The 15,140-nt window shown below is 32.2% G+C and overlaps 4 protein-coding genes across 5 annotated transcripts; 2 read left to right on the top strand and 2 right to left on the bottom strand.

Moving 5' to 3' along the window:
- The first annotated feature begins 206 nt into the window (after positions 1–206).
- LOC117235771 (centromere/kinetochore protein zw10 homolog) lies at positions 207–3,628 on the top strand. Its single transcript, XM_033498100.1, has 10 exons — positions 207–507; positions 720–922; positions 994–1,798; positions 1,874–2,022; positions 2,100–2,200; positions 2,268–2,443; positions 2,539–2,745; positions 2,820–2,957; positions 3,027–3,160; positions 3,362–3,628. The coding sequence occupies exons 1-10, from the start codon at positions 471–473 to the stop codon at positions 3,575–3,577; spliced, it is 2,166 nt and encodes a 721-aa protein (XP_033353991.1). The 5' UTR covers positions 207–470; the 3' UTR covers positions 3,578–3,628.
- A 419-nt stretch (positions 3,629–4,047) lies between these two features.
- LOC117235776 (RNA-binding protein Rsf1-like) lies at positions 4,048–6,484 on the bottom strand. Its single transcript, XM_033498107.1, has 3 exons — positions 6,305–6,484; positions 5,435–6,019; positions 4,048–5,008 (listed from the first exon to the last, which is right to left on the bottom strand). The coding sequence occupies exons 2-3, from the start codon at positions 6,010–6,012 to the stop codon at positions 4,981–4,983; spliced, it is 606 nt and encodes a 201-aa protein (XP_033353998.1). The 5' UTR covers positions 6,013–6,019; positions 6,305–6,484; the 3' UTR covers positions 4,048–4,980.
- Positions 6,485–7,222: 738 nt separating this feature from the next.
- On the top strand, positions 7,223–11,274 carry LOC117235770 (exocyst complex component 6). 2 transcript variants are annotated; one of them, XM_033498098.1, is made up of 13 exons: positions 7,223–7,661; positions 8,069–8,234; positions 8,309–8,595; positions 8,713–8,815; positions 8,906–9,151; positions 9,228–9,395; positions 9,456–9,527; positions 9,611–9,745; positions 9,801–10,171; positions 10,235–10,469; positions 10,555–10,696; positions 10,814–11,000; positions 11,081–11,274. In XM_033498098.1, the coding sequence occupies exons 1-13, from the start codon at positions 7,579–7,581 to the stop codon at positions 11,202–11,204; spliced, it is 2,319 nt and encodes a 772-aa protein (XP_033353989.1). In that variant the 5' UTR covers positions 7,223–7,578; the 3' UTR covers positions 11,205–11,274. The 2 variants fall into 2 exon arrangements, with proteins under 2 accessions (XP_033353989.1, XP_033353988.1); XM_033498097.1 differs by lacking the exon at positions 7,223–7,661 and adding an exon at positions 7,754–7,961.
- A 214-nt stretch (positions 11,275–11,488) lies between these two features.
- LOC117235772 (eukaryotic translation initiation factor 4B) lies at positions 11,489–14,879 on the bottom strand. Its single transcript, XM_033498101.1, has 12 exons — positions 14,724–14,879; positions 14,379–14,507; positions 13,906–14,087; positions 13,708–13,815; positions 13,416–13,635; positions 13,089–13,337; positions 12,792–13,005; positions 12,662–12,713; positions 12,477–12,582; positions 12,302–12,398; positions 12,166–12,232; positions 11,489–12,099 (listed from the first exon to the last, which is right to left on the bottom strand). The coding sequence occupies exons 1-12, from the start codon at positions 14,731–14,733 to the stop codon at positions 12,031–12,033; spliced, it is 1,503 nt and encodes a 500-aa protein (XP_033353992.1). The 5' UTR covers positions 14,734–14,879; the 3' UTR covers positions 11,489–12,030.
- Positions 14,880–15,140: the final 261 nt, after the last annotated feature.

Here is a 15,140-nt window from a genome sequence, read left to right as displayed (position 1 = left end):
GAAACGCGAAGCGCTCAAAAATTTTAACATTCCAGAGTATTATGTGAACTAACGCAGTTTACACGATGTTTCATATTACATTATTACTTATTAGATTAAGAAATTTAAAACACATGTATGTAATAAACATTTTCTTTAGATTACAAGTGAAAAGTTTTTGCAGATTTGCTACTCTTTCGAACGAACGATTTCGAAAGACGTAAAATGGCGAACGATGATCGTATGATGGCGCTACCTAACGGAGAGAGATGTCGCTCTGATAAACGTAATGTCACTACCAACAGCTGCACTGCGCTAACCTGTGATAGAGTGTAAACTGGTGCAGTGTAGCTTATTCCATTTTTTACCATTTATTATTGTATAGATATTAGTGTACAAACATGAGGTGATCATACTTAAGGCTAACTTAATAGCGAGGTGATTAGAGCTGGTTTTTAATTGTGATAAATATACGAAAATATCCTATCAAAATGACATCATTTTTAACTGATGTACTGATCACAGCGGGTATGTATACAAATTAATATATTCGAATGTAATTGATATTTTTCATTGAAGTATAAAATTTATCATAAAAACATCTAAATAAAAGATACGAAAATATTATTGATTCATATATTATCCTATGTGAATAGTTGTCTATTTTTTATTTACATTACTAAAATAAAGAACATGCCATTTACGAAAATTTTAAACGTGCCGTTTGCTCCTCCGAGCAGGAAAATTGGAAAAAGTTAATTTACATGAAAAGATATCAGAAATACAGAAAGAAATAACGAAATTAAAATACGATGTCAAAGATTTTATGGATGATAATTATGTCGAGTTTACGTCGAAACTCACGAAAGATCAGCATTTGGTATCGAAGGGAGAAAAATTACTCGAAGAAATGAATGCATTGCAAAAGAAGATAGATACTCAGGTACGATTAGTAAATGTAATCTTCAAAAGCTCTGTGTAAAGCATAAATAGTTTTATCATCGTTTATTCCAGGTTAAGATAGAATTATCTGGTTCTACGAAAGAATTAAAAACTCTCTCTCAAGCGTTAAAGGAGTCGAACATAATGTTACAACTTTCCAATCAACTCTTAACTCTACATGAATGCATAAAATCTGTAAAAAATTACCAAGAAGAAAAACGATACGTGGATGCGGCTGAAACATTATGCCACATGCAGACCATTTTATATAATCCGCAAACGGATTTACGCGATCTTGATATTTACACGGCGATCGAAGAAGAATATTTAAATCTGTATACTTCATTTTTGTCCGATACGTCAACGTTATTGCACGAGCGAATATGTTGGACTGGCGTCGACGATAAAGACGCGAAGACTGTAACATTGAACGTAAAAAATGAGGTGGACGATATGCAGGATTTAATTCAGGGTTTGCACCGTATCGATAATCTTTCGAGTCATCTGCATAAATTCTCAGTGACGCTTATGAATCACATGATTAGTCCGATTATCAATGATGATTGTTCTGTATATGTAATCGACGAAAAAGTGTTCACCGTCGAAATATTAAACAAAAAGAAATTACCCGGTTACAAAAGTGTACTCTACAATTTGGAATTATTGTTTAAGTTTCTTTATCAACATTTTCAATTTACAATACACGATGACCGAACATTCCTGAAAGAAATACAACCTCATCTGCTCGAACGATTATCAACATCGTTAAAGGATGATTGCATTTCGCGAATTACGCCAACATCGAGCGCCGACTTGAAAAATTTCACACCCATTGTTCAAGCCATCAATGATTTTCAGTATTTCTTGGTCAAAATTGGTAGGAAATTTGTAAGTTCTTTTTTATTTTTTTACTGTTAGGTATAATTATAACAATCAACATTTAATATTTTAGGTTTTATTACAAATGATCAACTCTTTTTATCAGAATATACAAAGAATATTGATAAGCTATTAATAAGAAAAATTTGTCAGGATTTATTAGCGAAAGCGCGAACCATTATGAAGAAAGATTTACATGATTGCATTACATACGAGCCGCAGGTAAGTTTATTTTGAGATATCGTAATATAATAGAATACAGTGTGACGTAAATGATATGTTTTTTATTGATGTTTTAGAAGCCACTTGAATTCCCAGAAGAGACATACGATTATAACGAGATAAAGGCGTATAAAAAATTAAGTGACGATACGTTTCAGCTTCCTAAATGTCAAATAAGGTATTGAAATAATTCCCAAACTTTTCAATCAAGTTAAAAGAAGCTTATATTGGGAATTATATTTTAGCACCAGCGCGAGAGAAACATTAAATCTCGCGAGATATATCTTGGATGAAGCTTGTAATAGTTCGGATACCTGCGCTATGCAGCTATTTTATACTTGTAGAAACGTTTTTGAAATGTACGCAGGATTGGTACCTGAACACCACCGAAAATTTTTAGAAACAATACCGCAGCAAGTCGGTAAGAAACTAGTAATTTAATGTATAGTATATATAAATGAAAACAACCTTTTTCTTATAATATTAATGATTTATATTTGTATACTTTTTATGTAGCTATGTTTCATAACAATTGCATGTATCTCGCGCATCACCTGCTCACATTGGGACACGAGTATAGGGACAAATTACCAGAATCCTTGCATAATCTCAATTTAACTTTCGCGGATCAAGTATTAGTATTGAGAGATGTTGGATCATCCTGCTTTTTAGAGCACATGAAGTACCAACGAAATATTATCTTTGATATTCTCAAAGAATCTGGTTAGTACCTGTACAATAGTATCTATACATTTTTTTAAGTAACGAGTAATTTCAATGATTTATTTTAAAATAAGGTTTATCCGCTTTGGGTCAAACTTCTGAATTACATCCCAGTACTGAACGCGCAATGAGACAGTGCATTAGACAACTGGAATTATTAAAAACAGTTTGGGTAGATGTGTTACCTGTGAATATTTACTGTAGAGCTGTAGGTTAGTGCATAATTTTTGTCTTCTATATTTCTTAGTATTTAGTTGATTAATAATTTAATAATATTTTAGGATGCATTATGAATTCAATGGTCGAAGACTTAATAATCAGAGTGATATCTGTTGAAGACATTCCCGCTGATGTTGCTACCGAATTGGTAACATTATTTAATATGATCGTTAAGCGTGCACCACAAATATTCCCGGTAAGTTTACGTCGAAAAGATATATAACTTAATATTTTAAAAACTTTTATTATGGATTAATTTATATAAAAAGGTTACATCAAAATTAATCTACTAAAATACTATTTTATTAGGAATTTCATAATGAAAAGTTCCTGTGAAATTAAACTGGAATGATATTGCTTTCTGTCGATAATATTAAGAACAATGGTGTGCTTTCAGGTTCATCAAAAGATTCATCAACATGTTAGAAAGTGGGAGAAATTTTTAGAACTGATACAAGTTCTGGGTGCATCACTAAAAGAAATCGAAGTAAGATGGGATAACGGTAAAGGACCACTCGCGCGAGAATTTACAGCACCCCAGGTTAAACAATTAATTAGAGCGCTATTTCAAAATACCGAACGCAGATCAAATTTATTAGCTAGTATAAAATAATGCTAAGCTTAAAATTATGTATATAAGAAATAAACGATTTGCATTTATTAATTTTTATAACAAATTATCATTAATATTAACAGTATAATTGATATAAAAATATGATAAGATGATTAAATTCATTTCAACGTAATATTATTTGGTTATACTGTTAATATTAAAATATCTCTTATTAGAAACTTTTAGAGCTTCTCTTTTCATATTTATACCGTAATACTTACGTTTATAATGTGTTCTTCACATAATCAAAAATTATTAATAGAGGATAAAAATGTATAAAAATCTACACTTAAATTTTTTTCCATATCCATGAAATGCTATCTACCAGCATACATAAACCTTCGATAATTTAGCAACCACTGTTTATACTTTGTAGTTATTGCGAATGGTCATCTCTTTCTCTTTTATCAATATGAATAAGAAGAAATCAGTAAGTATTGAAAATTCTAAAAAAGTAGGCAAGAGCAGGCAGGCAGGGTGGCGGAGAGTAGTGAGAGCAAATCATTTAATAGATATCCAATTCCACATCATTTACAGCAATGGCAAAACATTATTACCGCAATTTCTTTATCCTTTCACTCAAGTATCCATAGCAGTAAATACTCCAAAGTTTCCAAATGCAATACTATTTCTGCATATATACTCCAAGGCCATAATTTAATTATGATTAAATTATACTTAACGAATCAATTTTGCAGCTTTTTAAATCTTAATTTTGCACAGCATATAAAAATTCGTAAGGCAAAGTTGCACAGTTCAATATATACGAGCAGTAGTGTGCATTTGGCTAAAATTGGCATTTTCCTTGTAATTTTTTCATTTTTTTAAATAGTATTATTACTATTCATTAAATAATATACGTGTCTATAATGGACGATAAAAAGTTATAGACGATTAAATGTTAATAAAAAAAAAAATATTAGTTATGAAGAATCTTATTTTCTCATGATGTATGTTAAACTTCTTTTCGCTATATTTTCTCCAGTTCCTTTATAATAAGAACCTTAAAAAAGTACACAAAAAAATAATATATACGTAAAAAAAACTTATTCAAAACTATAAAATATATGTAATACCCCGGATTTAAATAAAATAGAAGTTGCGTATATAAATACTTTAGACTACGATTCGTTATAGCTTGATTCAAATTTCGTTCGCGATTCAATTTCATGTTATATAAAGTTTGCAGTAACGCTTTTGTTGGTGAGTAATGGGTAATGTTTCTGAAAACGATTACAAACTGTAGAACTAAAGTATACTATACAAATGGTATTGCACAACTTGATCTGCAATGGTAGTTCTTGTCTATATACAGGTCGCTGCGTAGATTGGATAGAAATGTAGTCATCAGGGTGGGCAGCTGATTGGCCCGCAGTTCAGATTGGCAATGCGGTGTAGATCTTTTATGTGCATTCACGAAGATGACGATGACTGTGAACATGGAAGTGCAAAATAGAATGTCACATAATTTTCGCCTTCGTCTGGCCGATAACTTTCATTAACTGTAATTTACAGATTGCACAATATATTTGCACATGCAAGAGATTTATTCAGTGCCAATTGGTATATTATCATGCAACTATCTTTTTTTTATGTGTATGCACATTTTCTGTGCTAACGATCATTGTAGATTTAAGTTTCAATATATATTTATCATTTAGATACTGAGTACTCATTCCCCGGAATTTTTACACTTGTTTAAATATGACCAAATGTTTGTTTTTGTTACTAGTATAGACAAATCAATTGTCACTGTTACGTCTTTGGACAATTCATTGAACAAGACTGACTTCATTGAATTCATGTAAACACGATATAACTTAAGATCATTTTACAAGGACTGGGTATTATTAATACCTGCCACGACCAGCTGGGGAACGACTTCGATACCTCGATGTGCCAGTGCCTTTGTTGGTATAATAATCAGCATTTGGATCTCCGCTATTATAGACATCTTGTGTATATCCATCTCGCGTAACATACCCACTGGCACGATTGGTCATATAATCTTCGCCGTAGTAGTCTCTACTCCTACTTCCACCACCCTTGCCTGCATAATAACCTCCATAATCTGCATACATATTATTTCCTCTGTAATTGAATGCGATGGAGGCAGCAGACCCATAGCCCCTAGCTGCACCACCTCGACTTCCTCTGAATCCTCCCATACCACCCCTACCTCCACCACGACCTCTACCCCGTGAAATTTCCACCCTCAACTTAGCACCCATAATCTCTGTGCCATTCATACTGCTGCAAGCAAGCTCTGCCTCGTTCATATTTAAAAATTCGATAAATGCAAAACCTGGTGGGTTAAATGCAACCCAAACTTTGTTAAGCTTGCCGTACTTTTCGAATTCTGTCTGGAGATCTTCCTTTTTAATGCTTTCGTTTAATCCGCCGACATAAACGCGCGTATACCCTTCTGGTGTCATTTTTTACCTAAAAATTCAGAGGTACACAAAACTCTTTTTACACACTTCGGTTTGAAAATTCGATTAATATATTTAATATAAAACTGCTACGAAAAGACGGTGGTACGTATTTTAATTTGAATTTATCGTTAAAAATAATCGGTGAAACTGTAATTCGATGTATTAAGACGATAAATGTTCGCAATGGATCCTTTTATAAACTGTAGAAACAAATCTTGAATAGCAACACATCAAAGGCTTGCGCGCCAATGTCTTCGACGATAGTTATTAACTTCACGACAGTTATACTTACTTATATTTTAGTTTCCCTCGTAACTTTCGTTTCTTGGCTGAATTTTTCGAGAAATTTAGTAGAAAAAGAATATCCAGTACGCTGTTACTATGATACAATCAATAGGCGAGAATCAACCGGGGTTCACAGTGCACAGAAACTGCATCCGATGTCTTGGCGTCTCCAACCCAGACGCCAAATGTACGTACAGTCTGCTCAGATGAATTAATCTATCTCCAGCATAATGTCATGAGTAGGTTTTTTACCTATTTGAAATTCCTCTCCACAAAGAGGATGAAATAATTATTTCTAAATTGACCGAGTTCTTTAACATTCCAATAAACAAAGCCTTTTCATTGAATATATATTCTACTCATGAAGAACGATTTATCTGAGCAAACCGTACTTATGCTTTTTCGTAAAATGCTAATTTTATCGAAAACAGTACAAATATAGTAGATAAAACAATAACTAGTTAGAACTTTGAATTAACTCCGGGATTTTCTTCTCATATTTTTTTGTAAAATAGATGCTACAACACTGAAAATATTTTTCATTGTTCTACTTGATTTATTGTTGTTTTAATATTGTTGTTATTTGTTAAATAATCACGGATTGTTCCAAAAAATCTATTCCCTTCCTCCTATTTTATTCCCCTAACTATCAATTAATATACGTACAGAATTAAACTAGAACTCTAGGCGTGACTTATCATAAAAATATTGTTATTTGAAATTTATATATATTCCATAATATTATATAAATATTTTATTTTGAGTCACTCTACTTAAATGACTGTTGATTTAATACAGTATTTGTTAAATAAACACGAACAGTTACAAAATGTCTACTTCCCTAACTTCCAATTAGTACATGTAAGATTATAATAGGACTAGATGTGATTTATAATAAATGACTAATAGAATTTATTTAAAATTTATGTTATATTATATAGTGATTATATAAATATCTTATACCGTTAAATTAGTTCACCGATCGCTGTATAATGACACGTTTGCACAATATGTATTATGTTATGTATAAAAGATGGTAGATGTGTTATATACATACATATGTATGTAGTTTGACGAAGATGGCAGTTTAAACGATATTGACAATGTTATTTGGATAACAGTAACATTATTAACAGAAATGTCATAATTAAACTGGAGAGCTGTTGTATATTGACATGATTTATTGCTAAACAACAAATGGAAATTACCTGACCTTTTTAATATAAGAGTGTACAAATTTATTTGCCAAAAATTGCTGACGTTTTCTTATTTAAGTTAACAATGGATTTAATTGAAATGCAACGATACGATATTCTCATCCAGGAAATAGAAGGCATAGACGATTACTTGGGACCAACTTTTCGGTATGTCAATTTAATTAGAAAGTTCGCCGTTTATCAAAAATTTCGTTAAAAGACGCGCTTTCGGGGTATCATCCCTTCACGCAGATGCAATATTTATCGCGCATATGCGCACTAGAAGGGTTGGGAACGCGGGTGGACACCCCCGTGTTAGAATAAAGACAAGTAGAATCAGGGTACTATTATGTCAAGGTTGTCAACTAACCAAGTTGGCAATCTATTGTCAACTATGGTTCCAAAGCACGAATACCTGCTGTATGAGATAGAATCTACAGATACTAATAGTATAGGCCTTGTTTTCAGGTATTACCATTGTTGGGCATTTACTCAAGGGAGAAAGCTTCAAAGTGAAAAATAGAAACCAATATAAGTATTGTTACTTTACTTCTTTTTTTTTTTTTTTTTTACAGAGCAATTTACGATGGTCACGAACATCAAAAGTTCATGGAAAAACTCGATGAGCGTATCAAGGCACACGACAAAGATATTGAAAGAATGTGCAATCATCATTATCAAGGTTTTATTGATTCAATCAGAGAACTTCTGCAAGTTCGATCCCAAGCACAACAGCTTAATGTCAGTCTATATCTTGAGATTGATTCTTTAGGTGAAATAGAAAAGTGTGATTTTATAAAACATCTTTTTTATAGGCTGAAATACTGGAACTTGATAAACGTATTACTGCCACTGCTACCAAAGTAATAGAGAAAGGAGAAGAACTTGTTAAAGCACGCAAAGTAGAAAGCAATATGGCTGCTGCAGTGGATAGTCTTACTATGTGTCTTCCTGTTTTAGCTGCCTATGCAAAGTTGCAAAAGCAGTTGAAAGACAAGCGTTATTATCCAGCTTTAAGGACATTGGAGCAGCTAGAGCATCATGACTTACCAAAAGTAACAAATTACAGATTTTCTTCACAAATTACTCAACAAATCCCGCAGTGAGTAATGTCACAAGATAAAAGACTATTTATTTTTACAGCAGAATGTAACTAGAGAGTAATTTACACAGACATATTAAGTGACATTAACTGACTGATAGATTACAATAATTTTAGACTACGTGAAAATATAAAGGATGCTTCCATGTCTGATTTAAGAGACTTTTTAGAAAATATTAGGAAATATTCACCAAAAATTGGCGAAGTTGCTATGAGACATGTAAGTAAGATTCGAGGAATTCTTTTTGTAAAGATTTAATTTTAATTTTTATTCATACATACAGTACATTGATCTATTTTTTGCTGTTAGACACAAGAACAATTAACTGTTGAAGCAGAAATTATTGGTAGAAAGAAGAGGAGATCTCATACAACAAATTCTTTATCAAATGAGTCAGAAGAAGAATTAAGTGCTCAAGACTTAATGGATTTCAGTCCTGTTTATCGCTGTATGCATATTTATACCGTGCTTCGTGAAGGGGAAACGTTTAAAGCATACTATAGACAGCAAAGAAAACAGCAAGCTAGATTAGTTTTACAATCGCCTATTAATATGGTAAATATTAGTAAGTAATTATCAGTGCAGTAACTATTCTATATTTTTAATTAAATTTTTCACTTTATGTTTCCAGCATGAGAGTATAACTGGTTATCAAACATATTTACAAGGCATAGTAGGATTTTTTGTAGTAGAAGATCATATTTTAAATACCGGCAATGGTTTAGCTACACGCGCTTATTTAGAAGAGCTATGGCAAATGGCACTATCAAAAATCGTGAATGCATTGCGCACCCATTCCGTAAGTAATATCAAAATTATTCTCGAGTATTTTATATGATCAAATATTATAATTTTTTAGGCCTACTGCACGGATGCGACACTCATCCTAAAAATAAAAAATCTTATAATGCTATTTAATACAACATTAAGGGTAAGTAACTTAGTGCATTATAAATATGTTACTAGTATTTTCTAATTATTCTTTTTTTTTTCTTTTTTTTTTTGGGGAACAAGAATTATGGCTATTCTGTAGGACAACTTTGGGATTTATTACAAGAAATTCGAGTGCATTACAATGAAGTTCTAATGCAACATTGGGTTCAAGTGTTTAGAGACATTTTGGATGAAGATAGTTTCTTACCAATTCAGGTATATTTTTTTGTTATAAGAGATTTTATACTTTATATACACTGGTATATTTTAGGTCATAACGCAAGAAGAATATGATAATGTTCTTGGTTTGTTTCCGTACCATGACGAGGAATTACAAAAAGTAGATTTTCCAAAAAAATTTCCATTCTCGGATATGGTACCAAAAGTCTATCAACAAGTAAAAGAATTCATTTATGCTTGTTTAAAATTTTCGGAAGATTTAAATTTCACTCAAACAGAAATAGATGAAATGATTTGCAAGTCGACAAATTTATTACTAACGAGAACATTTAGTGGATGCTTGTCGTCATTATTTCGAAAACCATCATTGGCTCTTCTACAAGTTGTTCAAATTATAATAAATACTGGTTATCTTGAAAAATCTACGAAATATCTGGAAGAATTTATGTCTAATATTACAGGGTAGGTTAACTAAATAAATTATGAATATTTATTTTATTGTAATATCGTCTAATGATATTGTAGAACACCACATGAAGGACAGTTGAGTTGTATGGGTGTTGAATCAGCTATGTTTAGAGTTGCAAGGGACGATGCTGAAAAACAAATCTGCGAGAAATTAAAGAATAAACTTGATGAATTTTTAGAATTAGAAAACTACGATTGGAATTTGGCAGAACCTCAAGGGCACGCGTCTGGCTTTATTACCGATCTCATAGCGTTTTTGCAAAGTACTTTTACTTGTTTTACCAATTTACCGGTACACATTTATCATATTATAAGAACTTATCAGTTTTATATTCTTGTAAATATTTCATAAAAATCAAAGCGAATTTATATTCTAGGATGAGGTCGCGCAAGTTGCATGTCAATCTGCCTGTTCTCATATAGCGAAATCTATACTAGGAATAATAATTAGTGATGATGTGAAACAAATATCTATGGGTGCTCTTCAACAAGTCAATTTAGATACAATACAATGCGAACGTACGTATTTCTGACTTTTATTCTTAAATAAGATGTACAATATATGATTACAAAATATTTTGTGGTGATATTGAATTGATTCGAACATAAATTAGAAAAAAATCTTTTAATTTTTAGAATTTGCTGCCTCGGAACCTGTTTCTGGTTTACCCGAAGGTATCCTACTGCAATATTTTGCGCAATTAAGACAATTACTAGACTTATTTATGAGTTGGGACTGGCCTACTTATTTTCACGACTATGGCCATGAATCAAGTAAATATCATCTGGTATCTCCAAACATGGCTGTACTTTTGTTAGAGAAGTATGTACCATGCCTTTTTACTCCATGTAATACTGTACTATATTATCAATATCTACATTTTAGACGTATTATACTTACAGATTAAAAGAATCTGACAAAAAGACAGTATTTTCTGTATTAAAGAAAAGTGAGCGGGATAAAAAAAAGCTTCTAGAGACTGTGTTGAAACAGTTACGTCAATTAGCACAAACTACACAACAGTAAATGATGATAAAGTTAGTATGTACATACCTCAGGAAGAGATTGTAAATACATAATTTTTAATATATATAAATATGCTTGCAGCATAATTATTTAGAAACATATTATAATAAAATGATTGTGACAAAATTTTCATTGATCAGTCATATATGCTTCCTGATATTGTCATGATACAATGATTATTAATATAGTAACTTCCCTGCTATATTATGGCTTACACTTTATTGTGCTTATTTTATGATATCAACTTTTCGATGCTCGATTATGTTGCAATCACCCCCCGCCCCTTTTTTTTTGTTATTATTAACCATTTCATGAAATATTGAATTTCAGGCAATAGAATATAATACATCACATAAATTCCCATTACACTTATTATTTTAATTGTTTTCCTCCTAAATTGGCATTATTATTTTACATTTAAATGAGTTACATATTGTACAATAACTGTACAGTGGATAAAGTATGGTGTATAAAGTCCCAATTCCTAAGTCTTACAGATGTAATTATCTTCAGAATTAAATATTTAAAAAATTAATATAATTCTTTAAAGTTATCCGAATTTTCACACTGATTTAATGATGTTGAACATTTATATCGAAATATAAAGTAAATACATATGTAGATAGATAATCATATTATGAGTAATAAAATAGATTAAATACAAATCAACAATAATTCTTGTAAAGTAATACCAAGAGCTTAGAGTTCGATTCGTGAATCAATTCGATAAGTATTTAATAGAGGTAAAACAAATTAATAATATGCATATATAGACCAATTATGATGCATGTGGCACAATTTAATTGGTGATGTATAATAGTTTTGACTAATCATCAATATTGTCGGGATCCACATCATCAGGTAGCATGGAATACTTGTTGGAAGCTACGAAATTCTGAAACAGAAAGAAGTTATTTATAATTATTGTGATCAAGATTAATAAAAGGAATCTCCCACTTACTGGAGCTTGTTCATCCTTTGCCTTTGGCATCCTACTGACATCGTCTTTCTCTCTATCTCGTCGATCTCTGCAAATATAATGCAATTAAAACACATACGTTATACATTAATACTACCTTCTTCCATGGTCTTATTACCTATCTCCACCACGAGTATCATTTGATCTTGGGGGACCTCTAGAAGATGGTCGTCCGCCGCGAGAAGAGGGCTGACCTTTAGAGTCTCCATATTGATCTAAATTGTACAGAAAGCATTGTACCATATCATAAATTATTTTAGCTCAGTTTAGTTATAATTACTACTCAAATTTACCAGAATAAGCAGGTTGATTTCGTGGTGCTGATCTTTCATTTTGTCGACTTCTGTCATCTTCGGATCGCCAAGTCTGCCGACCCCTCTCTCTTTCTTCCCGGCCCTCCTAATAAGAGTAACAAATACATGGTAAATAAAATCATGTGACACATGACATGTTAGAAAATTTCACATAATGAACTTACCCCATTACGTTTACCCCAAGTACCCTCTTTAGAACCGCGTTTTTCTGAATCGCTAAAAAGACAACTAATTGTTAAATATCTTAAGACGAATTATATTCAAGTATTCAAGCAATTTTCCAGTTCTCCATACCCGTCTTCTTTGGATTTTGATTCGGCGTACGACTTCGCAAGACGTTCCTCTATTTCTCTTTCTCTAGCAGTGGTATCTACAGGTTTTGCAGCACCAAATATATTTGTGGAGGAAGCTGGTGTAGCTGCAGATTGTTGTTCTTCTTTTGAAACAGTAGGCTCAATAGGCTTTGTACGAGGCTGTAGCTGTAATTTCGGCCTAGTCCTCAATTCAGCTATAATATTCAATATCTTTTAGTAGTTAAAGAGTAGAGTTTTCTTATACATTTTATTTATTATAAAAAGAAATAATACTCACGTTTATTTTCTATAGGGGGTTTTCCTTGCCTGCGTTGGCCATCACGATCCCAATCAGAATCTCCATAATTACGACGCGAGCCGAAACTACTTCCTCTGTCTCCTCCATCTCGATCTCTGCTACCTTTATCATAGCGAGACCATTCTCTATCTTTGTCCTCATCTCTGAAACCACCTCTGTCTCTGAATGTTGGCCTTGTTCTGTCACTACTTTCGCGCCAAGCACCAGGCTTATTATCATAGTCGGAACCTAGTTCGAGTATTAATTGTATAATTTTCTCTCAATTAACAACACGTATATAATGAGAATCATCATATATAAGCATACTTTCCCGATCATCTCTTCGATCTCTGTTATCATACCGACTCCGGTACGAATCTCCTTCTGATGTTAGATTTTCATCTCGTGGCCCGCTTCTCCAATCTCCGGATGTACGTTCAGGATCATAATCGTTGTCTCTACGATTGTCGCGACCCATTCGACCTCCACGACGATCATCATTAACGCTATTTGAAACATCAATTCGTACCCTCCTAGTTTTCATAGGCTAAGAAAGTAAAAATTCATACACAATTATATTATTGTAAAATACTCCAAATTGAAAACTATAGAAACTTACTGTATTAGATAAACAAAGAGCATCGATTAAACTTTGACGGTCTTCAAATTCAACATATCCATATCCTTTGAGTTTATTAGAATCTTTTGGCAAGCGTATGTTAGAAATCTAAAAGATAGTAATGATAATCCAAGTTAAAATAGTAAATATAAATTCTCTAATATTACTTAATAAAGATAAATAGATAAAAACACTAACCTTCATGTTTGCAAAAAATTCTGTCAAATATGCTTCATCTACCTCATAAGGAAGATTAGAGAGATATGCTACATAAGGTGGATTAGAAGGGATATCTTCATCTGCAACACGTGGACCTCTTGCAGCTCTTGGAGCAGTTGGTAGAATCACTGGTTCTTTGCTACTTCTTGATGAGAACCCATCTGCCAAATAATAATAATATTTGACATTTTTTGCAGCAATTTATAATTTTTAAATATTTTATCTTTTCATAGTAGCAATGCCTAATTTTAAGCATGTTAGGCATTCATCTATATCTCATAGATGAATATATCTATACATATATACACACACATATATATGTATGTATATATATGCACATACATGTACACACGCGCGCGCGCGCGCGCACGCACACACAAATGTATAAGCTGAAATGAGACCTTAAAGATAAAAGCATAAAAAAACGAAAGGAATCTATAAATTTGTTTTACCATGCTCCTCTTCCATTTCTTCAATCCAACTGCTCAATGATTTAACTGGCACAGTGGGTGTTGCACCCCCATCAGCAAGGAATGACATTAAATCGACAGTTTTGCACTTCTTCTTTTTCCCTTTTTTGCCTTATAGAAATAGATACATGTAAAAATTAGCATTTTTAACAGGAATTTTTAATATATAAAAGTGCAATATTGAAAGCACGCTGCGTTTCGCGGAAAGTTTGGTTATGTCGTGTAAAAAATGGTAAAATTCCAACAATATCAAGGTGTCTTATATCGAAAATATTCTCGAACAAACGAAATAATAGCAGTTTAATTTTATTCTATGGGATAGTTTACCTGAAGACATGGTTACGACTTGAATTTAAAGCAATGTAAATCAAATCCGCGTTCCAATAGGCCACACGACCAATCTCAGGATCCATAAGGCATGAAACACGTTTTAGAAAGATGCAAGTCGACCAACCTTGTACACTTGTACGTCACAAAGTCAGTTGGAAGGTTTGCGCATTTCTACAAACATTCTATGCAAACGAAATATACAAATAATTTTATATTGTTCGGCGCAGTTATATCTATTCATTTCTATTGCCGAATATTTTTGCCAAAAATATCGATCGACATGTTTAAGTTCCTTAACTAATTATATAAAATTAGAAATATTCAAAAAATACATATTTCTTGAAATTCGCTACGATTTAGCTTAAAAAGAAACATCCATGACCGTAATTGATAAAAGTGTTATCAGGGTGATAT

Source organism: Bombus vosnesenskii, unplaced genomic scaffold, assembly GCF_011952255.1.
Source record: "Bombus vosnesenskii isolate JDL3184/JDL3185 unplaced genomic scaffold, Bvos_JDL3184-5_v1.1 scf7180000013319, whole genome shotgun sequence".
Taxonomy (NCBI): Eukaryota; Metazoa; Arthropoda; class Insecta; order Hymenoptera; family Apidae; genus Bombus; species Bombus vosnesenskii.
Note: the sequence above shows the minus strand (reverse complement) of the source record. Positions and strands in the feature narration are given on the sequence as shown.